Below are 16101 nucleotides of genomic sequence, written 5' to 3' on the forward strand. Positions count from 1 at the left end.
AGTGTCAGATTTACATGCATGATTCTTTAATGGATTGTAGCATTTGTGGAAAAATGAATACAGTTGGTCTTTGAATAACTATTTTGTTGATTATACCTGGATTTGATACCCAGGTGATTCCTTCCTGGGCTCTTAACTCAATTTTAGTATGATCCCAGAACTGGATTTAAATACAGACAGTCCCGATTTACAATGTCTTGACTTAGGATTTTTTGACTTTATGATGGTGCAAAAGCAATATACATTCAGTAGAAACCCTACTTTGAATTTGAATTTTGGTCTTTTCCTGGACTAGCGATATGTGGTACAATACTTTCTCAAGATGCTGAGCCAAATCATCTAACACAGAGCCTATTTTAATAATAAAGTGGCGAATAACTCATGTATTTTATTGAATACTGTACTGAAAGTGCTCTGAGCATGTCTAAGATAGGTTAGGCTAAGCTATGATGTTTGGTAGATGGTATGATTTCAATACTTGTTTCTTCCAAAATCCATGATGAAATTTGATCCCAAATGTGTCAGTATTGAGAGGTGACACCTTTAAGAGGTGATTGGGTTATGAGGGCTTTACCCTAATGAAGGGATTAATCCATTCATTTATTAATGGATTAATCATTCATAGATTAATGCATTAATGGGTTATCATGGGAATGAGGCTGATGGCTTTATATGAAGAAGAAGTGGAAGAAGAGAAATCTGAGCTGGCATGCTCTGCCCCCTTGCCACGTGATGCCCTGAACAATCTCAGGATTCTACAGAGGCTTCACCCATAAGAGTGGTCTCTCCAGATGTGGCCCCTCAACCTTAGACTTCCCAGGATCCAGAACTTTAATAAAGAAATTCCTTTTCTTTATAAGTTACCATTTCCTATTTAATATACCTAACCTAGTGTCTTTGTGTGTTTTCTGTTGCTTGTAACAGAATCTTGTTATAATTTGTTGCTTATAACAGAATCTTGTTATAATTGTTTACTTATGAATTTTCAATTTGTGATGGTTTTATTGGGATGTAACCCATCATAAGTGAAGGAACATCTATATATTTAGTATTGGGAGAAGTTCTAAGAGGACATAATTAATTTATTTAAATCACACTTTATATTGAACTCATCTATCTATGTAGAATCAGTGAATCAAAAGAATTTGTTGGGAGCCTTTCAAGTTGTAGATTCTGATTTCATAGTTTAGTCAGGCAGAGAAAACAAAGATATGTGAAACCATAATAGAGCAATTTTTTGGGTAACTGTGATAGTCATTAGTTCTGTTCACCAAATATTTCCAGCTCTCTGCCTTCTGGGCACGTGATGAAATTGCACTTCACAGCTATCGTTGAGTAAGACTATATTAGTTCTTGCCAGCAAGTTTTGATTAAAAGTGACATGTGTAACTTCTGAGCCAGAGAACTTTCTTCTGCCATAGCAACTGGCAAAGCTGGTGGCTGCCCTCTCCCTGGATCCTGGAATAAGGAGACAGCACGGAGTGGAGCCCTCAGGCCGCCCATGATGGACATACAACAGAATGAAAAATTAAAGCTTTGTCGTTTCAATCCACTGACATGTTGGGGTATTTGTTACTGTATATAACCCGACCTATTCCAACTGATGGGTTACAGAGACATCTAAATATAGCATATTTTTAGCACCATCACACTCCTATGTCCATTTAAAAATAAGAAACTATAAAACAACACTGGTTGAAAGTTTAATATCATTACCATGAAGTGAATATTGACACCTTCACTGTAAGCAGAATAGTCAAAATAAACCATTGTTTAGCTACCTTGTTACAAATTTACAAGTTCGTAACACATTTCTATATGTTATAATCTGGAAGTTTTGTTTTCTGTCTGTACCAATGTGATTGTCTAGTACAGAAACTTTAGGATAACTATACATTCTTTGATGATTTTGCAAAAATAATTTAATATCTTGTTTAAGAAAAATACAGCATTTTTATTTAATATCTTGTTTAATAAAGAAAACAATATCTTGTTTAATAAAGCATTTAATATTTTGTTTAATAAAGAAAAATGCATCATTTTCAAGCAGGTAGTAGGAGTAGGTTTTATTATTTACAGAGCTATTCAACAAATGCTCTTTTATTAGCTCATCTATTTGCCAGTCAGACAAATGGAGTCTCCCATCCAGGAGGTTAAGAGAGAAAACACTCAGATTTCACATCACTTCACCCCACCTAATGACTTCACTTTCCATTTGACTTGTTGTCTGGCTCTATTAATTATTGAACTAAAAAAATGTACTAACCAAATTGAAGCTGTAGTCTTCACTCCCACTAAATATGCAGAGATTAACCACAATGCAGATGATCTGGAAACATAAATTAATTTTAGTCATAGAATTTTTGAGGTAGAAATATGGTAAGAAACACTTTTCTTTACTAAATATTTAGTGGTATCTGTCTTAGTCCATTTTTACTGTGATAATAAAACACCACAGTCTGGGTAATTTATAGATAATGGAAATTTACTTCTCACAGTTCTGAAGGCTGAGAAGTCCAAGATCAAGGTTCTGGCATTGTGTCTGATGAGGGCTTTCTTGCTGCATCTTCACAAGGTTAAAAAAGACAAACGCTATGTCTTCCCATGATGGAAGGCAGCGGCGCAAAAAAGTGCCTAAACTAGTTTTCTCTAGCCCCTTTTTTAACTGTACAAAAAATAAATAAGTTAACATTATTAAGTTACTACTTCAGTCTTTATGTTGTTTTTTAAAAATAATCAGTTTGAGGCCAGGCGCAGTGGCTCATGCCTGTAATCCTAGCACTTTGGGAGGCCGAGGCGGGTGGATTACCTGAGCTCAGGAGTTTGAGACCAGCCTGGGCAACATGGTGAAACCCTGTCTCTACTAAAATACAAAAGAAATTAGCTGAGCGTGGCGACATGTGCCTATAATCCCAGCTACTTGGGGGGCTAAGGCAGGAGAATTGCTTGAACTGAGGAGGCGGAGATTGCAGTGAGCCGAGATTTCGCCACTCCACTCCACCACTCCACTCCAGCCTGGGCGGCAGAGCAAGACTCTCTCTCTACCAAAACAAAAAAAAGATATATATATTTTATAATGTACTTTTATATATATTTTATATTATATATAATATATAATATAAAATATACTATATATTTTATATTATATATAATATATAATATAAAAATATACTATATATTTTATATTATATATAATAAAATATATAATATAAAAATATACTATATATTTTTATGCATATCAGTTTGAAACACATTATTGAAAGTGAATACACACAATAAATTGAAAAATAGGGATGCATAGTGCTGGATACATATCAACCAACTTATCTTCATCTGTTGCCTGCTGTTGTAGACAAAATTTGACACACAATTAGCATATTGACAGAGCAGCCAGAATACGTAGGAGAAAGTGGCAAACTACTAGAAATGTAGCTTAAAGCTCTGGATCCATCACCAAAAATACTAAAAATAAAAATAAAAAAATTCATTGTTTATCTGGGAGCTAACCACACTATGGCACTGAATTATCTACTACTCACAAAACAATTTTTAAAATATCAAAAGTGCCAGAGAACCTTCATTAACAGTGTTTTTGAGTCAAAGTTTTTACTTTAAATATGTGATGATTACTCAAATACCCCAAGCCATATGGCAGGCCCTATCACAATAAGTTACAAATAGTCTGAATTTAATAACTTAAATGTGATATGGTTGCTGTAATACATACTGTGTGAATATCTTAATTAACCTCTTTCAGGTAGGTGATAATTAAAAGATTTAAATTTACAGTTTCAATTTCTGCTTAGAAGAATGATGTCAGTGTTCTAGCAATAGTGATGGCATCCCATTGTAAATGCAGAACATGATAATGTCTGTACAAGTGAATCTATATTCTATGTGCTAGTTTTCAATGGTGCAAGTTTATAACCGAAGCTGGGTTTAACAGATGCTTTCTGACTTCTGAAAACATCATAAAAATCCTTCCTAAAGTGAACAAACTAAAGTTACAAGTAGGTGACACCAGTTGTTTTTTCCCTTTATGCGTGATGAACTTCATGAAGCATTAACTCCTGAGGTATATTTGTTTCTGGACCATACAACTTACATCCTCTTTCAAAGGCAGCTACCATCTGCTTTACAACTTCATCGAAAAACAGTGTAGCAAGCTGAGAGTGTAGAAGAAATTGAAATTCAAAAGAAATTGAAAAATCAGAGGTACATATTTTTGAGTACCTGGAAGACCTGGGCTAAAACGCTAGTCTCCAAATGATTGAGAAGTTTCCCGTCAATACAGGATGCCTTTCCGAAATGAGGTTTCACCAAGGTTACTACTGATGTATATTGCCCCAACACAGGTGGAAACCCAATTTCTAATTGTGTTTTACAATATCTGGATCTCTTTGATACTACATCTGATGTTTTACACCAAGGAATGAAATACTTGTAATCCTCTATTCCTGATACTACATCATGCATTTCCTTCATGTTTCCTGAATGTCTTAAAATTCTTCTCTCTGAATATTCTTTCCTTTTGTTTATTAATGGTGCCGCAATTTTGAAGAAAGTTCTTACACATATCTCCTTAGGCAAAATTGAGGTATGTAGTAGAAGAGTTCTGCCCATCAGTATACCACAGGAAGCTAAATATCTGACATTCTGCACAGACCCCTGCACTGAAGCCCACACTCCGACCACTGTAGCCGACTTCAGATGGCATCCCAAGACCACCCTTCTCAAGGCTGCCTGACCAGTCCAAGCTGCCATGATAGACTCCTCTCCAGCCCTTTTATAAGACATGAATCCATTCATAAGGGCAGAGCCTTCATCACTTAATTACTTCCCCAAAAGGCTCCACCTCTTAATATCACCTCATTGGGGATTAAGCTTCAACATGAATTTTGGAGGGTCACCATCATTCAAACCATATCAATCTGTTTATCTGTTGTTTAGTTGTAAACTGGCATAGAAAGCCAAATGAAGTATGAGGGACTTTATTCATGGTCACTGTATTTGCCCACTGTGTATCTCATCAGGATTTCTCTATATATCCTCTTTCCTGGAGTTTCTTTTAGTGCAAGGTTTACCTACGCTACATGATAGCTATAGAAAAAACTCCTGGTATTTCAAGCTAATGTTTGTGAAGAACATCCCCCGTATCTTAAGACTTGCAAAATAAATAGCATTCCACTCAAAAGACATCTTGCAATACTGGTATAGTTAGCTATAAGAATATCAAGCAATATAAGGTAGGAGACCTGGGTTCAGGTTTCAACTGTGTAATTTACTAAACCATATGACTTTTTAACCTCTTTCAAATCTGTCTCCTTCTTTCCATGCCTCCTTCACTGCTTTGATTTAAGCCCTTCTTACATAGCTCCCTTTCAGACTTGACTCCAGTACAGCTGCCAGAGTGATCCTTCTAAGATGTTAATCAGTGTCAAGTCTTTTTAATGAGTCCCTACAGTTCTCAAGATAAAGTTCAAACCCCTGAATTTAGTATACACAGGCTTTCATGAGCTGCGCTTTCCCTAACTCCCTAGTCCTAAGATTGTAAAGTGAGACAGGCTGTTAGCAAAATGCAGCTCACATATGTGTTTGGTCGAGTTTGCACTGTTTTTTTTTTTAATTTTGTACCATCATTAATTTAAAAATTGAAACCTTTTATGGCTTTGGAAACTAGAAGATATTCCCTCACATGGTGGCAATTGGTTATACTGACTGTTCTCTTTAGAATGGACATTCACTCTCAAATTTACTACAGTTTCCACCCACAAAGTTTTACCCCCTTATGTAACTTGTGGGCAATTTGCATTCGCCTCTGGCCTCATCTCTAACCACTTTTTTATGTTCATCATTTATAGCACTGAACTATGCCAAGTTCCTCCAATGTTGTCTGATTACCTTTGCCTGGAATTCTCTCCTGCCCTTTTCATTTCTTTGTCTCACTAAAAGTGCCAAGTAACAAAGGTATTCCCCCACCAAAGGGGACTATCTGCTTTTGATTAGCTACCTTCTATACAAGTTGACTGCCTGGACAGATCATTGTCCAAAGACAACAAAAGACTCATCCATTAGGCACCCGGTGGCATTTAACAGGAAGGAAATATTGGTGCTTCAAGGAGGGCATTTATTTAGCCTTAATACTAGCCTATTTGGCATCATAAGTAAGAGAAAGAAAAGATGAAGAAATATGTCAGAAATAGATTCTGATTCAAATGCTACAATTGGGGTTAGTTACCATTAAATAGCAGAATAGAAAATGGATGACTCCTATGGCAAATGGTTTGGGGAGAGACAATGTCGAAGTTGCTTGGCATGACAATGAGTGCCTTAAAACCATTTGGCCTAGAAGTTTCACCTGCAGGAATTTATCCAAGGAAAATAACCATGAATGTACGCAACTAACTGAATGATATTTATAATAGCAAAAAAGAAAAGAAGCAATTTAAATGTCCAACATTAGAAAATTGGTTAAGTGATTAGTTTTAAGACAGTACTTCTTAAAGTATAGGATTCCATAGGAGTGTGTTGACAACCATGTCAGAAAAGCCCGAAGCTCTTCATCACCACTTCAATCGGAGTAGTTTCAGTTTTATGTGTTGTACATATTAAGGTTCCATGTGAGACTTTGTTTAGGAAAAAAAAAAATCTGATCATAAAAATAAAAATTTGAACCGAGCGTGGTGGCTCACGCCTGTAATCCCAGTACTTTTGGAGACCGAGGCAGGTGGATCACGAGGTCAGGAGATCGAGACCATCCTGGCTAACACGGTGAAACCCCATCTGTACTAAAAATACAAAAAATTAGCCGGGCATGGTGGCGAGCGCCTGTAGTCCCAGCTACTTGGGAGGCTGAGACAGGAGAGTGGCACGAACCTGGGAGGTGGAGCTTGCAGTGAGCTGAGATTGCACCACTGCACTCCAGCCTGGGCGACAGAGCAAGATGCCGTCTCAAAAAATAAAATAAAATAAAAATTTGAAAACCATTGGACTCTGTAAATTCTAGTAACTTATACGACAATATATATTTGGAAACATGTATGTTAACAGCTCAGGTTATCTTTGGGTAGTGACTTTTTTGTTTGTTTGTTTTTGCTTGGATTTGTCTGTGTTTTCCATATTGTCTACAGCAAACATGGTACTTCTGTAGCCAGACCAGAAAAAAATGGTTTTTGCAAAAAAACAAAAAAAGAATTGATAACAAATAGTCCACAAGCCACTGAAAATTCTCCAGCTTACCATTTTTGGCATTCAAATAATAGGTTTGTAAACCTACTGTAGTTATGAAATGTTTCCTACTAAGTATCATAGGTTATAAAGAACGTTGAAGATACAGTTCAACACCCTCATTTTACATTTGAAGAAACTATGTCCAAAATGTTTCACTTTGTCAAAGCTAGAGCTGGGACCTCATGGTCTTCTGATTCCATTGCCTTTTCTGCTATCCACCTAATTTATAAAATGTATATTCATAATTCTTATTTCTTCCATTTATGTCTACCTAGTTGGAGCATTCATCATTGTGTTACTACTTTTTCCTTTGAGTGAAAACTAATACTTTTGAGGTGCCAGTGATAAAAATTTCTCTGTTTAAAAAAATTTGTCACAAACTAGGACATTAAAACAGGTCCAAAAGCTCTCATATAACTAATTGTTCTGATTTACACAATTGGAGTTTTATAATTGACTTTATTCCACTAATTCATTAAATGTGTATGTTTAGTCAAATTTATAATTTGGAATTGAACTAAATTGACTCCAAATATTCTTACTGTTTTCATTCTCTCTTGGCATCTACAAGGAAGACATTAGAACATGTTCCATGTGCCCCACCTTCCTTCTCAGACATGAATGTACTTGTGAAGCACTCTGTCTTGTATTTTAGGGTCTTAACTCATCTCGGAGTTATCTTACTATGATCACATTGATCTAACCCCCAAAGTAATGGCTCTGTGTAATATTTTCTACATATGTATGTATGTCAGGACTTTCCCATGGTTTCTTTCACATTTTAATGTTGAGAAGTGAAAACTGGGTATCCAGTCAAGCTTGGAGAGTCTGAAGAAATAGTATGAGGTAATGTGTTTCAAATAAAGGAAAATGAGAAGATGCATAAACTTAAGTCACTTCCCAAAAACCTTCTACCAACCCAGAGCAAAAAAAAAAAAAAAAGTGAATAATTCATGATGAAAGGTAATCAAATACATAAAATACATAGAAGTTTTTAAGGTGAAATTGATATAGTTTGTTATTGATGATCCTATTCATGAAAAAACTTAGAAAAGAGGGACTTTGTAGAGCACTTTGATGTTTAATTATTCTGGTAAAAAGGGAAGTCAATATACCCTATAACATATTAGATCTATAACCAACTACACAATATTGTACCTTAACTCAGTGACTAAGAATTTTTTTAACCATTTTCTCTAAGAATCCTAATGTTTTAATTTACTTAAAATGTAAATCTTTCAGATGTGTATCTCACAGAGAACATTTTGCTTAAAAGAATTGTAATTAAAACTGAAATCATTTATAAAGTTGTTTTTACCAAAATAATTCCTTTGAGCATCACATGTAGGAAATTTGGGGTGAATTTTTAAATATTTTTAAATGTCATAGTTTTATGACCTCTTCTGATTTAGTCATTCTCATTGTTTTAATGCACTTGGGCTGTTGTTCATTTACTCTAGGATTGAGCATAGACGCTCATAGATGTAAAATGGAATTTAATTTGTAAACAATCAATTTAATAACTTGAATTTCATGTAAATATATTTTCTCATGATTAAACCTTTGTTGACATAATATGTCAGTGTTTCCAAGGAAGCAGTCACATTTAGGAGTAACTATGCTATTAGCTAAAAATTTCAATATAGAAATATTATTGTGACACCTCTTAAAGTTTTAAGTTAAATACTTATAGTATATACTATTAGAATAGCACTACCTGATTATTTTCTAGATAATATTTAAGAATAATATTTTATGTATATATTAAACAGTACAGTTTTCAAAGCACACACAGATTATTTCATTTAGTTTTGACATATACCCTGTGAAAGACAGCAATGAGGAAGATTATTTAAAAATTAGGATAGTGAGACTAGTGACAGACTCAAAATTTCATGGCTGTTATTTGATAGGGCAGGCCTAGAACCTGGTGCTTGCCCAGGATTATTTCTGCTTATCTTTTAACCTCTATAAATGAAGACGTATACCCTAGAATTGTTTACAGCTTAATAAAAAGCAAGTTGCAGAATTGTACATATGTTATAAAGCAAATAATATAAACAAAAAAACCAAATATTTTCCATTGTTATCTAAATAAATGTGTAGATGGTTACATATAAACTGTTAAGATTGGTTATCTCTGGGGTATGTGGGGCTGGAATTGACACTGAGGGGTGTTTCAAAGGGGATTCTAGCCTTATCTGAAATACAATCTAAATATATTTCTGTATGGCTTGTGAAGTTAAAAATTTTTCATTTAACTTTAAGGAATATACAGGTAGACTATGAGAGTTACTGAACTATACCAGGAAGGAGTGGGAATGGATAGAGAGGTAAATGGAAGAGTCGCTGCTGTTTCATGAATAAAAACAGGTCATTACACTGTCTTTGGAATCCCTATGTAATTATTTTATGTCTTGTTGTAACCTACTGGTTGGCAGAAATAAAGGAATCAAAAGAGCATCTTTTCAGAATCATTCTAATTTGTTCATAGTTTTGGGAAATATTCAGCAAAGATAAACTGGCCATGGTGCCATATTGTGCAACAAATTAATATCAGTCAAGGGGGGGTTGTTTGTTTCATTGACAATAGCACTGGTAAATTAAAAGTAATAAATTCAGTTGAAAACCACGTGTAATTCTGAGTCGTATATGTTCCGATCCCATTGGTAACTCCTTTGGGCTTTGTTCAGCGGGGCGGAGGCATGGTTCATGATTCCCTCCATTGTCACTTCACCCTCCTGGAATGTAGCAACTGATTTTCAAAAGCTGAAACCATGACTTTTCACAGGAGCTTGTTATTCCTTTTTTCAAAGTTTGTTTGAATCAGAGTGGGATTAGTCTAAGATATCCCCTGTGCTTGGCATGTGTTCCTTTAGAAAAGCTAGCTGATCCAGCCCTTAATTCCTGGTTAGTAAGATAATAGACATAGCTGGGTGAGGTTCTAAAGATGGAATAATTTGGCACAACACATCTCTGACTGAAATCTAAATGTGACTCTTGAGACCAATGGACTGAATTTGTCTGTCTGCGTGAATTTCACTTTCCTTTCTCAATTAATCAACTTCGTGTCTGAAGTGTCTAAAAGAAGCTCTTCTCTAACTTTTCTGGCTCACACATTTACTTTTCTGTCTGACAGCTTGTCACCTTTATTCTAGGCCCAAAGCATCCAACAAGTAGTTTTTGCCCTTGCTTAGTGGCTCTCTGATATGATTTTCCAAAATGTACACTTTATAATCCAGGAAATCCTCTACATTCATGATAGCCATAACAGTGATGGCAATAATAAGAGCAGCTAACATTTATTTAGCCCCACGTGATTATGGGGGCTGGCAAGTCTGAAATATGTCTGGCAAGCAGGCTGGCTGGAAACTCAAATAGGAGTTAATGCTGCAGTCTTGAGGCAGAATTTCTTCTCTTGGAATCCTCAGTTTTTGCCCTTAAGGGCTTTCAACTGACTGGATGAAGCCCACCCATATTTTTTAAGGTAATATCCCTTACTGAAAGTCAAGTGATTGAATATATTAACTACATCAAGAAAATGGCTTCATAGCAACACCTAGAATAATGTTTTATTGAATAACTAGGTACTCTTACCTAACCAGTTGACATATAAAACTAACCATCACAAGCTAGGAACACAAAGTACATGAGAAGATTGAGAAGGAATGTTGAGAGAGGTGGACAATGGGGGGTTATTGCAATAATGCAGATAACTGACGATGTGCACCTAAAGTAGTTGAGGACTAGATGAAAATTATGGGACGAATCTAAACAATGTGAAAGAGGTAGAGTTGACGGTATCTGGTGACCATTTGGACAAATAATGTAATCAGTAGTAGGAGACTGCCACCAATAATAAATTCATTGACCATCAGTTTTCTAGTCTGGCCTGTGAAGGATTAAGATTCGTGTATGTTGTGTATCTAGGATTTGTTAGGCATACTGCCTCGGTGTAATGACACAGAGTTTTTGAATGACTCTTCTCCAGCCCATTCTCCTGCCCTCTTACCCTGCCTTTTCACATCAACATATTCTGAGGAAATTGAAAAAGAAGGGCATAAATTTTGAAAAGATCCATTAGTAGGCTTGGCATTCTGCCCATTCATAACATTTCAGGGACAATATGAGAAAAGAAGAGAAACATCTTTTGTACAAAATCATTGGCTGAAACTTAGCCATCTTGATTTACAAACAATCTAAAACCCAATATCCTAGTGTAACAGAGAGAGAATAGCACAGTTTTCTATGCCTTATTTCACAAATGTTAATGTGAAGTAGAAAAATAAAGCAAGTTAATTTTATTAATGTTGATATTTGACTATGCCAACCAGAAAACTTACTATTTCATAATTTACAATAGTTTTATTTGCTTACATTATAAATGATCCAGAATGGAGATGGAGAGAGGTACATAGAAATCTAATCATAAAATCTTCATGATACATTTCCATCCATGTAATATTCAAAAGACTGGAATTGCTCTCAATGTTTTGACCATCTGTATAGTGTTAAGTTCCTCCCAAAAATGTGTAATTTTTTTTACTTGAACATATTTCAAATGAATGAATAAATGCATGTCATATATTCATCTTTTCAAAAAACAGTTTTTTAGTTTGTTGATTTTCTCAATTGTTTTCAATGTTATTGATTTCTGCCCTAATATTTATTATTTCTTTTCTTCTGCTTGCTGTAGGCTTAAACTGCTCTTCTTTCTCTAGTTTACTAAGATGAAAGCATAGGTTATTATAGACCTTAGACCTTCTTTTCAAATATATGCATTTAAGGCTATAAATTTCCTCTCTAAGCACTGCTTTCATTGCATCCCACACACACAGTTTGATGACTTGTATTTTAATTTTCATGTACTTCAAAATATTGAGTGTCTTCTTGACCCATATGTTCCGAAGTATATTAATCTCCAAATATTTTGGGATTTTTTCTGCTATCTTTCTATTACTGATTTCTAGTTTCATTTTCATTGTGGCTTAAGAACACACTTTTTATGATTTCTGTTCTTCTTAATTTGCTGTTTTTTATGGCACAGAATGTGGTCTGTCTCTGAATGTTCCATGTGAGCTTGAGAAGAATGTATATCATGCAGGTGTTGGATGGAAGATTCTATAAATGTCAATTAATCAAGTTTATTGATAATGCTCTTCAGGACAACTACATCCTTTCTGATTTTTTGCCTACTTGACCATAATATCAGTTACTGAAAGCAGAGTATTGAAGCCTCCAACTCCAATAATGCATTTGTCTTATTCACCTTTCACTTCTATCAGTTTTGCCTTGTGTATTTTGACATGCTTGTTAGTTGCATACAGGCTTAAGATTATTATGTGTTCTTGTCTATTATGTCTTATTTGACTGAAAAAGTCTTTATTTCTCCTTCACTATTGAAGGATAATTTCACTGAATATAGAATTCTAGGCTGGTGGGTTTCTTTCTTTCAACAACACTTTAAGTATTTCCCTCCAATCTCTTTTTGTTTACATGGCTTCTGATGTCCACTGTAAATCATACCTTGTTTCTGTGTATGTAAGATATTTTTTACCCTCTGGCTTCTTTCAACATTTTCTATTTGACTTGGGTTTTCTTTAGTTTTTAATATGACATGCCTAGGGATATGTTGGTTGAGTTTCCGCTATGGTGTTCTCTAGGCTTCCTGGATATCTGAATTTTGTGACTGGCATTATTTTTAGAAAATTCTTGATAATTATTACTTCAAATATTTTTTCTACTCTGTTTTCTTTTTCTTCTTCTGGTATTCTAATTATATATATACCTTTTGAAATTGTCTCACAGTTCTTGGATATTCTGTTCTATTTTTTCATTCTTTTATCTCTTTCAGTTTATATCATTTTTTGTTGACCTGTTTTTAAGCTTACTGATTATTTCATTAACTGTATTCATTCTACTGATGAGCCCATCAAAGGTATTCTGCAGTTCTGTTACAGTGCTTTTGATTTCTAGCATTTCATTTTGATTCTTTCCTGGAGTTTCCCTGTCTCTACTTACATTACCCATCTGTTCTTGCATATAGTCTACTTTTTCCATTAGTATCCTTAATATATTAATCATAATTACTTTACCGTGTCTGATGACTTGAACATCTGTGTCATATTTGAGTATGGTTTTGATGCTTGTTTCTACTATTAAACTATGTTTTATTCCTTGCTTTCTGGAATACCTTGTAATTTTCTGTTGAAAGCTGGACATGTATCAGGTGATAGGAACTGAAGAGAACAGACTTTTAGTGTGAAGATGAGCATTTGGGTAAGAATTGTGCTATATTTAATGTTTGTTGTAGCTGTAGGTGTCAGAAGCTTCAAATTCCCTCCTGCTGTCCTTGCTTTTGTCTCCACTGTGAAATTTTGGCTTTCCTAAATTCTTCTCAGAGATAGTCTGCATCTTTCAGCTCTTTCAACTGCAGTCCACTGTTATAATACTGGAGTCCTTTTGGTGTGGTGGTATGATGTGGGAGAAAAGCATTCTCGATTTTTGTGATTAAATCTTAGTCTTTTAGCTGACCTGTACCTTGGGGACTGTGACCTCTACAAGTATTTCTCTGGTTTTGTACCTTTTTTTCCCCTCTTAGGTGAAACAAGTTGGTAGAGGAGGTTGAAACATGAGCAATATACATATCCCACGTGGGGCAGGGTTCACTTCTTTCCTAGAGAATAGGCCTTTGTTATGGAGAAGGACCTGGGCATATTTCACCATGATGACTCTCCCCCTGGCAGAATTAGGAGAAGCTCTTTCTTGGATCTTTACCATGAAAATCTGGTGGTGTTCTTGGACATAAACTGTAGGATAGGATGGAGACTCCCTAAGACTGTGGCCTCCAGGAGTTTCTCACTCTCATGCTAGTCTACATTAAGTCTCTAGCAGTTCATTAAAATTCCCATTTGAGTGTTCCTATCCATTTTTGGCTCCAGTGGCCTCTACCCCAGGTAACCACATCTCAGTTGTGACTCTGGGTTTGTCTTTCTCCAGATTTTTGGATGGTGGTTTGCCCTGCAACCTCAGTTATCTAATTGGTATAAAAAAAGTAATTGATTTTCAGTTTGTTCAGCTTTTTCTTGTTAGGGTAGGAGTAAAGATTATCTTTACGTATTGAATATCTCCTTCATGTAATAAATTTATTTAATCCATAAATAAATGGAAAGCCACAATATTCTTATTTTGACTTATATATACATTGTATAGACTTATATATAAAGTGGAGACCCTTTTATTAATTCTATTTAAGAAAATAGAAACTTAAATATATTTTATTCATTTTATAAATATTTATAACATTACTACTATTATATATCTTAAGTATTCTGATCATATTCTGCACTATGTGATTTGTAAAGATTATCTGCTAAAAATCAATCTTTGGGTAGTTGGACACTGTAAAACATACTATTAAGGCCCAACCTGGTGTTGCTTGTCTGAAAAATAATTTAAAAGAATATGTTTCACTTTATCTGTTACTCACTTAAAGGGAAAATTTTCATTCTGACTTCTTGTTTAAGAGTTCATGTAGCAATTTAGAGAGTTTAGGGATTTTCTAAATTAGTACAAAGAATTCCAAGTTCTCCACAATTTTTTCCCTAATTAAATAAATTGAATTTTTATCCTTTTGTCAATGCCCACTATGCAGAGATCTGTAAAGTGCTGTGCTACAAAATTACCACCCTTTATGAATAATGGCAGGTAAAGACTTACTCTTCCTTAGGCATTATAATGTGCCTTTATTGCAGGGGAAATGTAGTATACCCACAAAATCATTACTTTGTTGTTTTGTTGGGTTTTGTATTTTTATTCAGCTTACATAGATTATTTATGTGTTTTCAAAACTTTAAAATCAACAGATGAATGTGAATACATTCTGGTAGAAAATAAAGTGAACTTTGCTGGTATCTTGTAATCTCTCTAAACATTTATGTATGTAAATATTTGTGTATCTTTTTTTTTCTGAAATGTATGACAGTTCTCAAAAGCAAGACAAAAGAAACAAACAAAAATCATCGGAGGCACCCCAGTGAACTGGAAAACTTAAAGGATGAGAGTTTAAAGACAGGTTCTAAGCCTTGATTTGCCACAAGTTTGTGTGACTTTGAGCTCCTTTACCACCCCATCCCCCTTTTAAAATATCAACCATAAATGAGAATACTGCACTAGGTAATTAGTAAGAGCACTTTCAGCTCATAAATTGTATAATTCTATGTCACAATCCACACTGAGATTATTATCTTTAAAAAATTGGTCATTTTTCTATAAAATTTGCCTGTTTCCTTTGTATATTTTTTCTTTGAGTTGGAAAGGATAAGAAAGAACAATGAAAAAAATAATACCTTAAGCATAATAGCAATGCTTTTCTTAGATCAAAATCTATTAGTGGACTTACATGTAAGCCAGGTAAATAGATGCTTACATAGAATAGCTGGTGGGACAGCAGAATAGAATAATATTCCCTCACACTTCATCTGCCTTTGTGCCACAGTGCTATGTGTGCTCTACTTCTTTAGATTAAGACAGCTGGGCCTGTTTTTTTTCAAATTCATGTGTACCTGACTACTTACCGACTTTATCAGCCAAGTCATCTTAATTTATTAGGTGCTTTCTTCTGTAACAGCTCATTTGGAGGCACTATATGTTACAACTTTTGATTTGGACATAATGATAAGAGAAGACAACTGGATTCTGAGGCACTGCTCAGGCAGGGTAAATGTTGACTTCAGATATAGTTCAGATGGATGGATGGATGGATGGATGGATGGATAGATAGATAGATAGATAGATAGATAGATAGATAGATAGATGAGTTATATGTATGTTTATATTTATATAAATATATGTTGTATGTGTATTTCTGTG

The 16101-nt window shown here is 34.8% G+C and overlaps 2 protein-coding genes across 8 annotated transcripts in view; one reads left to right on the top strand and one right to left on the bottom strand.

Annotated features, from left to right (window-relative positions):
• The window catches only part of XRCC4 (X-ray repair cross complementing 4), a 310135-nt gene that overhangs the window by 236279 nt on the left and 57755 nt on the right, over window positions 1-16101 (top strand). The gene's annotated exons all lie outside the window — the stretch shown is intronic.
• LOC112133397 (coenzyme Q-binding protein COQ10 homolog B, mitochondrial-like) lies at window positions 4038-4764 on the bottom strand. The gene is given in 3 exon segments (XM_063724470.1): window positions 4038-4234; window positions 4237-4257; window positions 4260-4764. Coding segments are annotated over 3 exon segments (723 nt in total).

This window comes from Pongo abelii, chromosome 4, assembly GCF_028885655.2.
Source record: "Pongo abelii isolate AG06213 chromosome 4, NHGRI_mPonAbe1-v2.0_pri, whole genome shotgun sequence".
Classification (NCBI taxonomy): Eukaryota; Metazoa; Chordata; class Mammalia; order Primates; family Hominidae; genus Pongo; species Pongo abelii.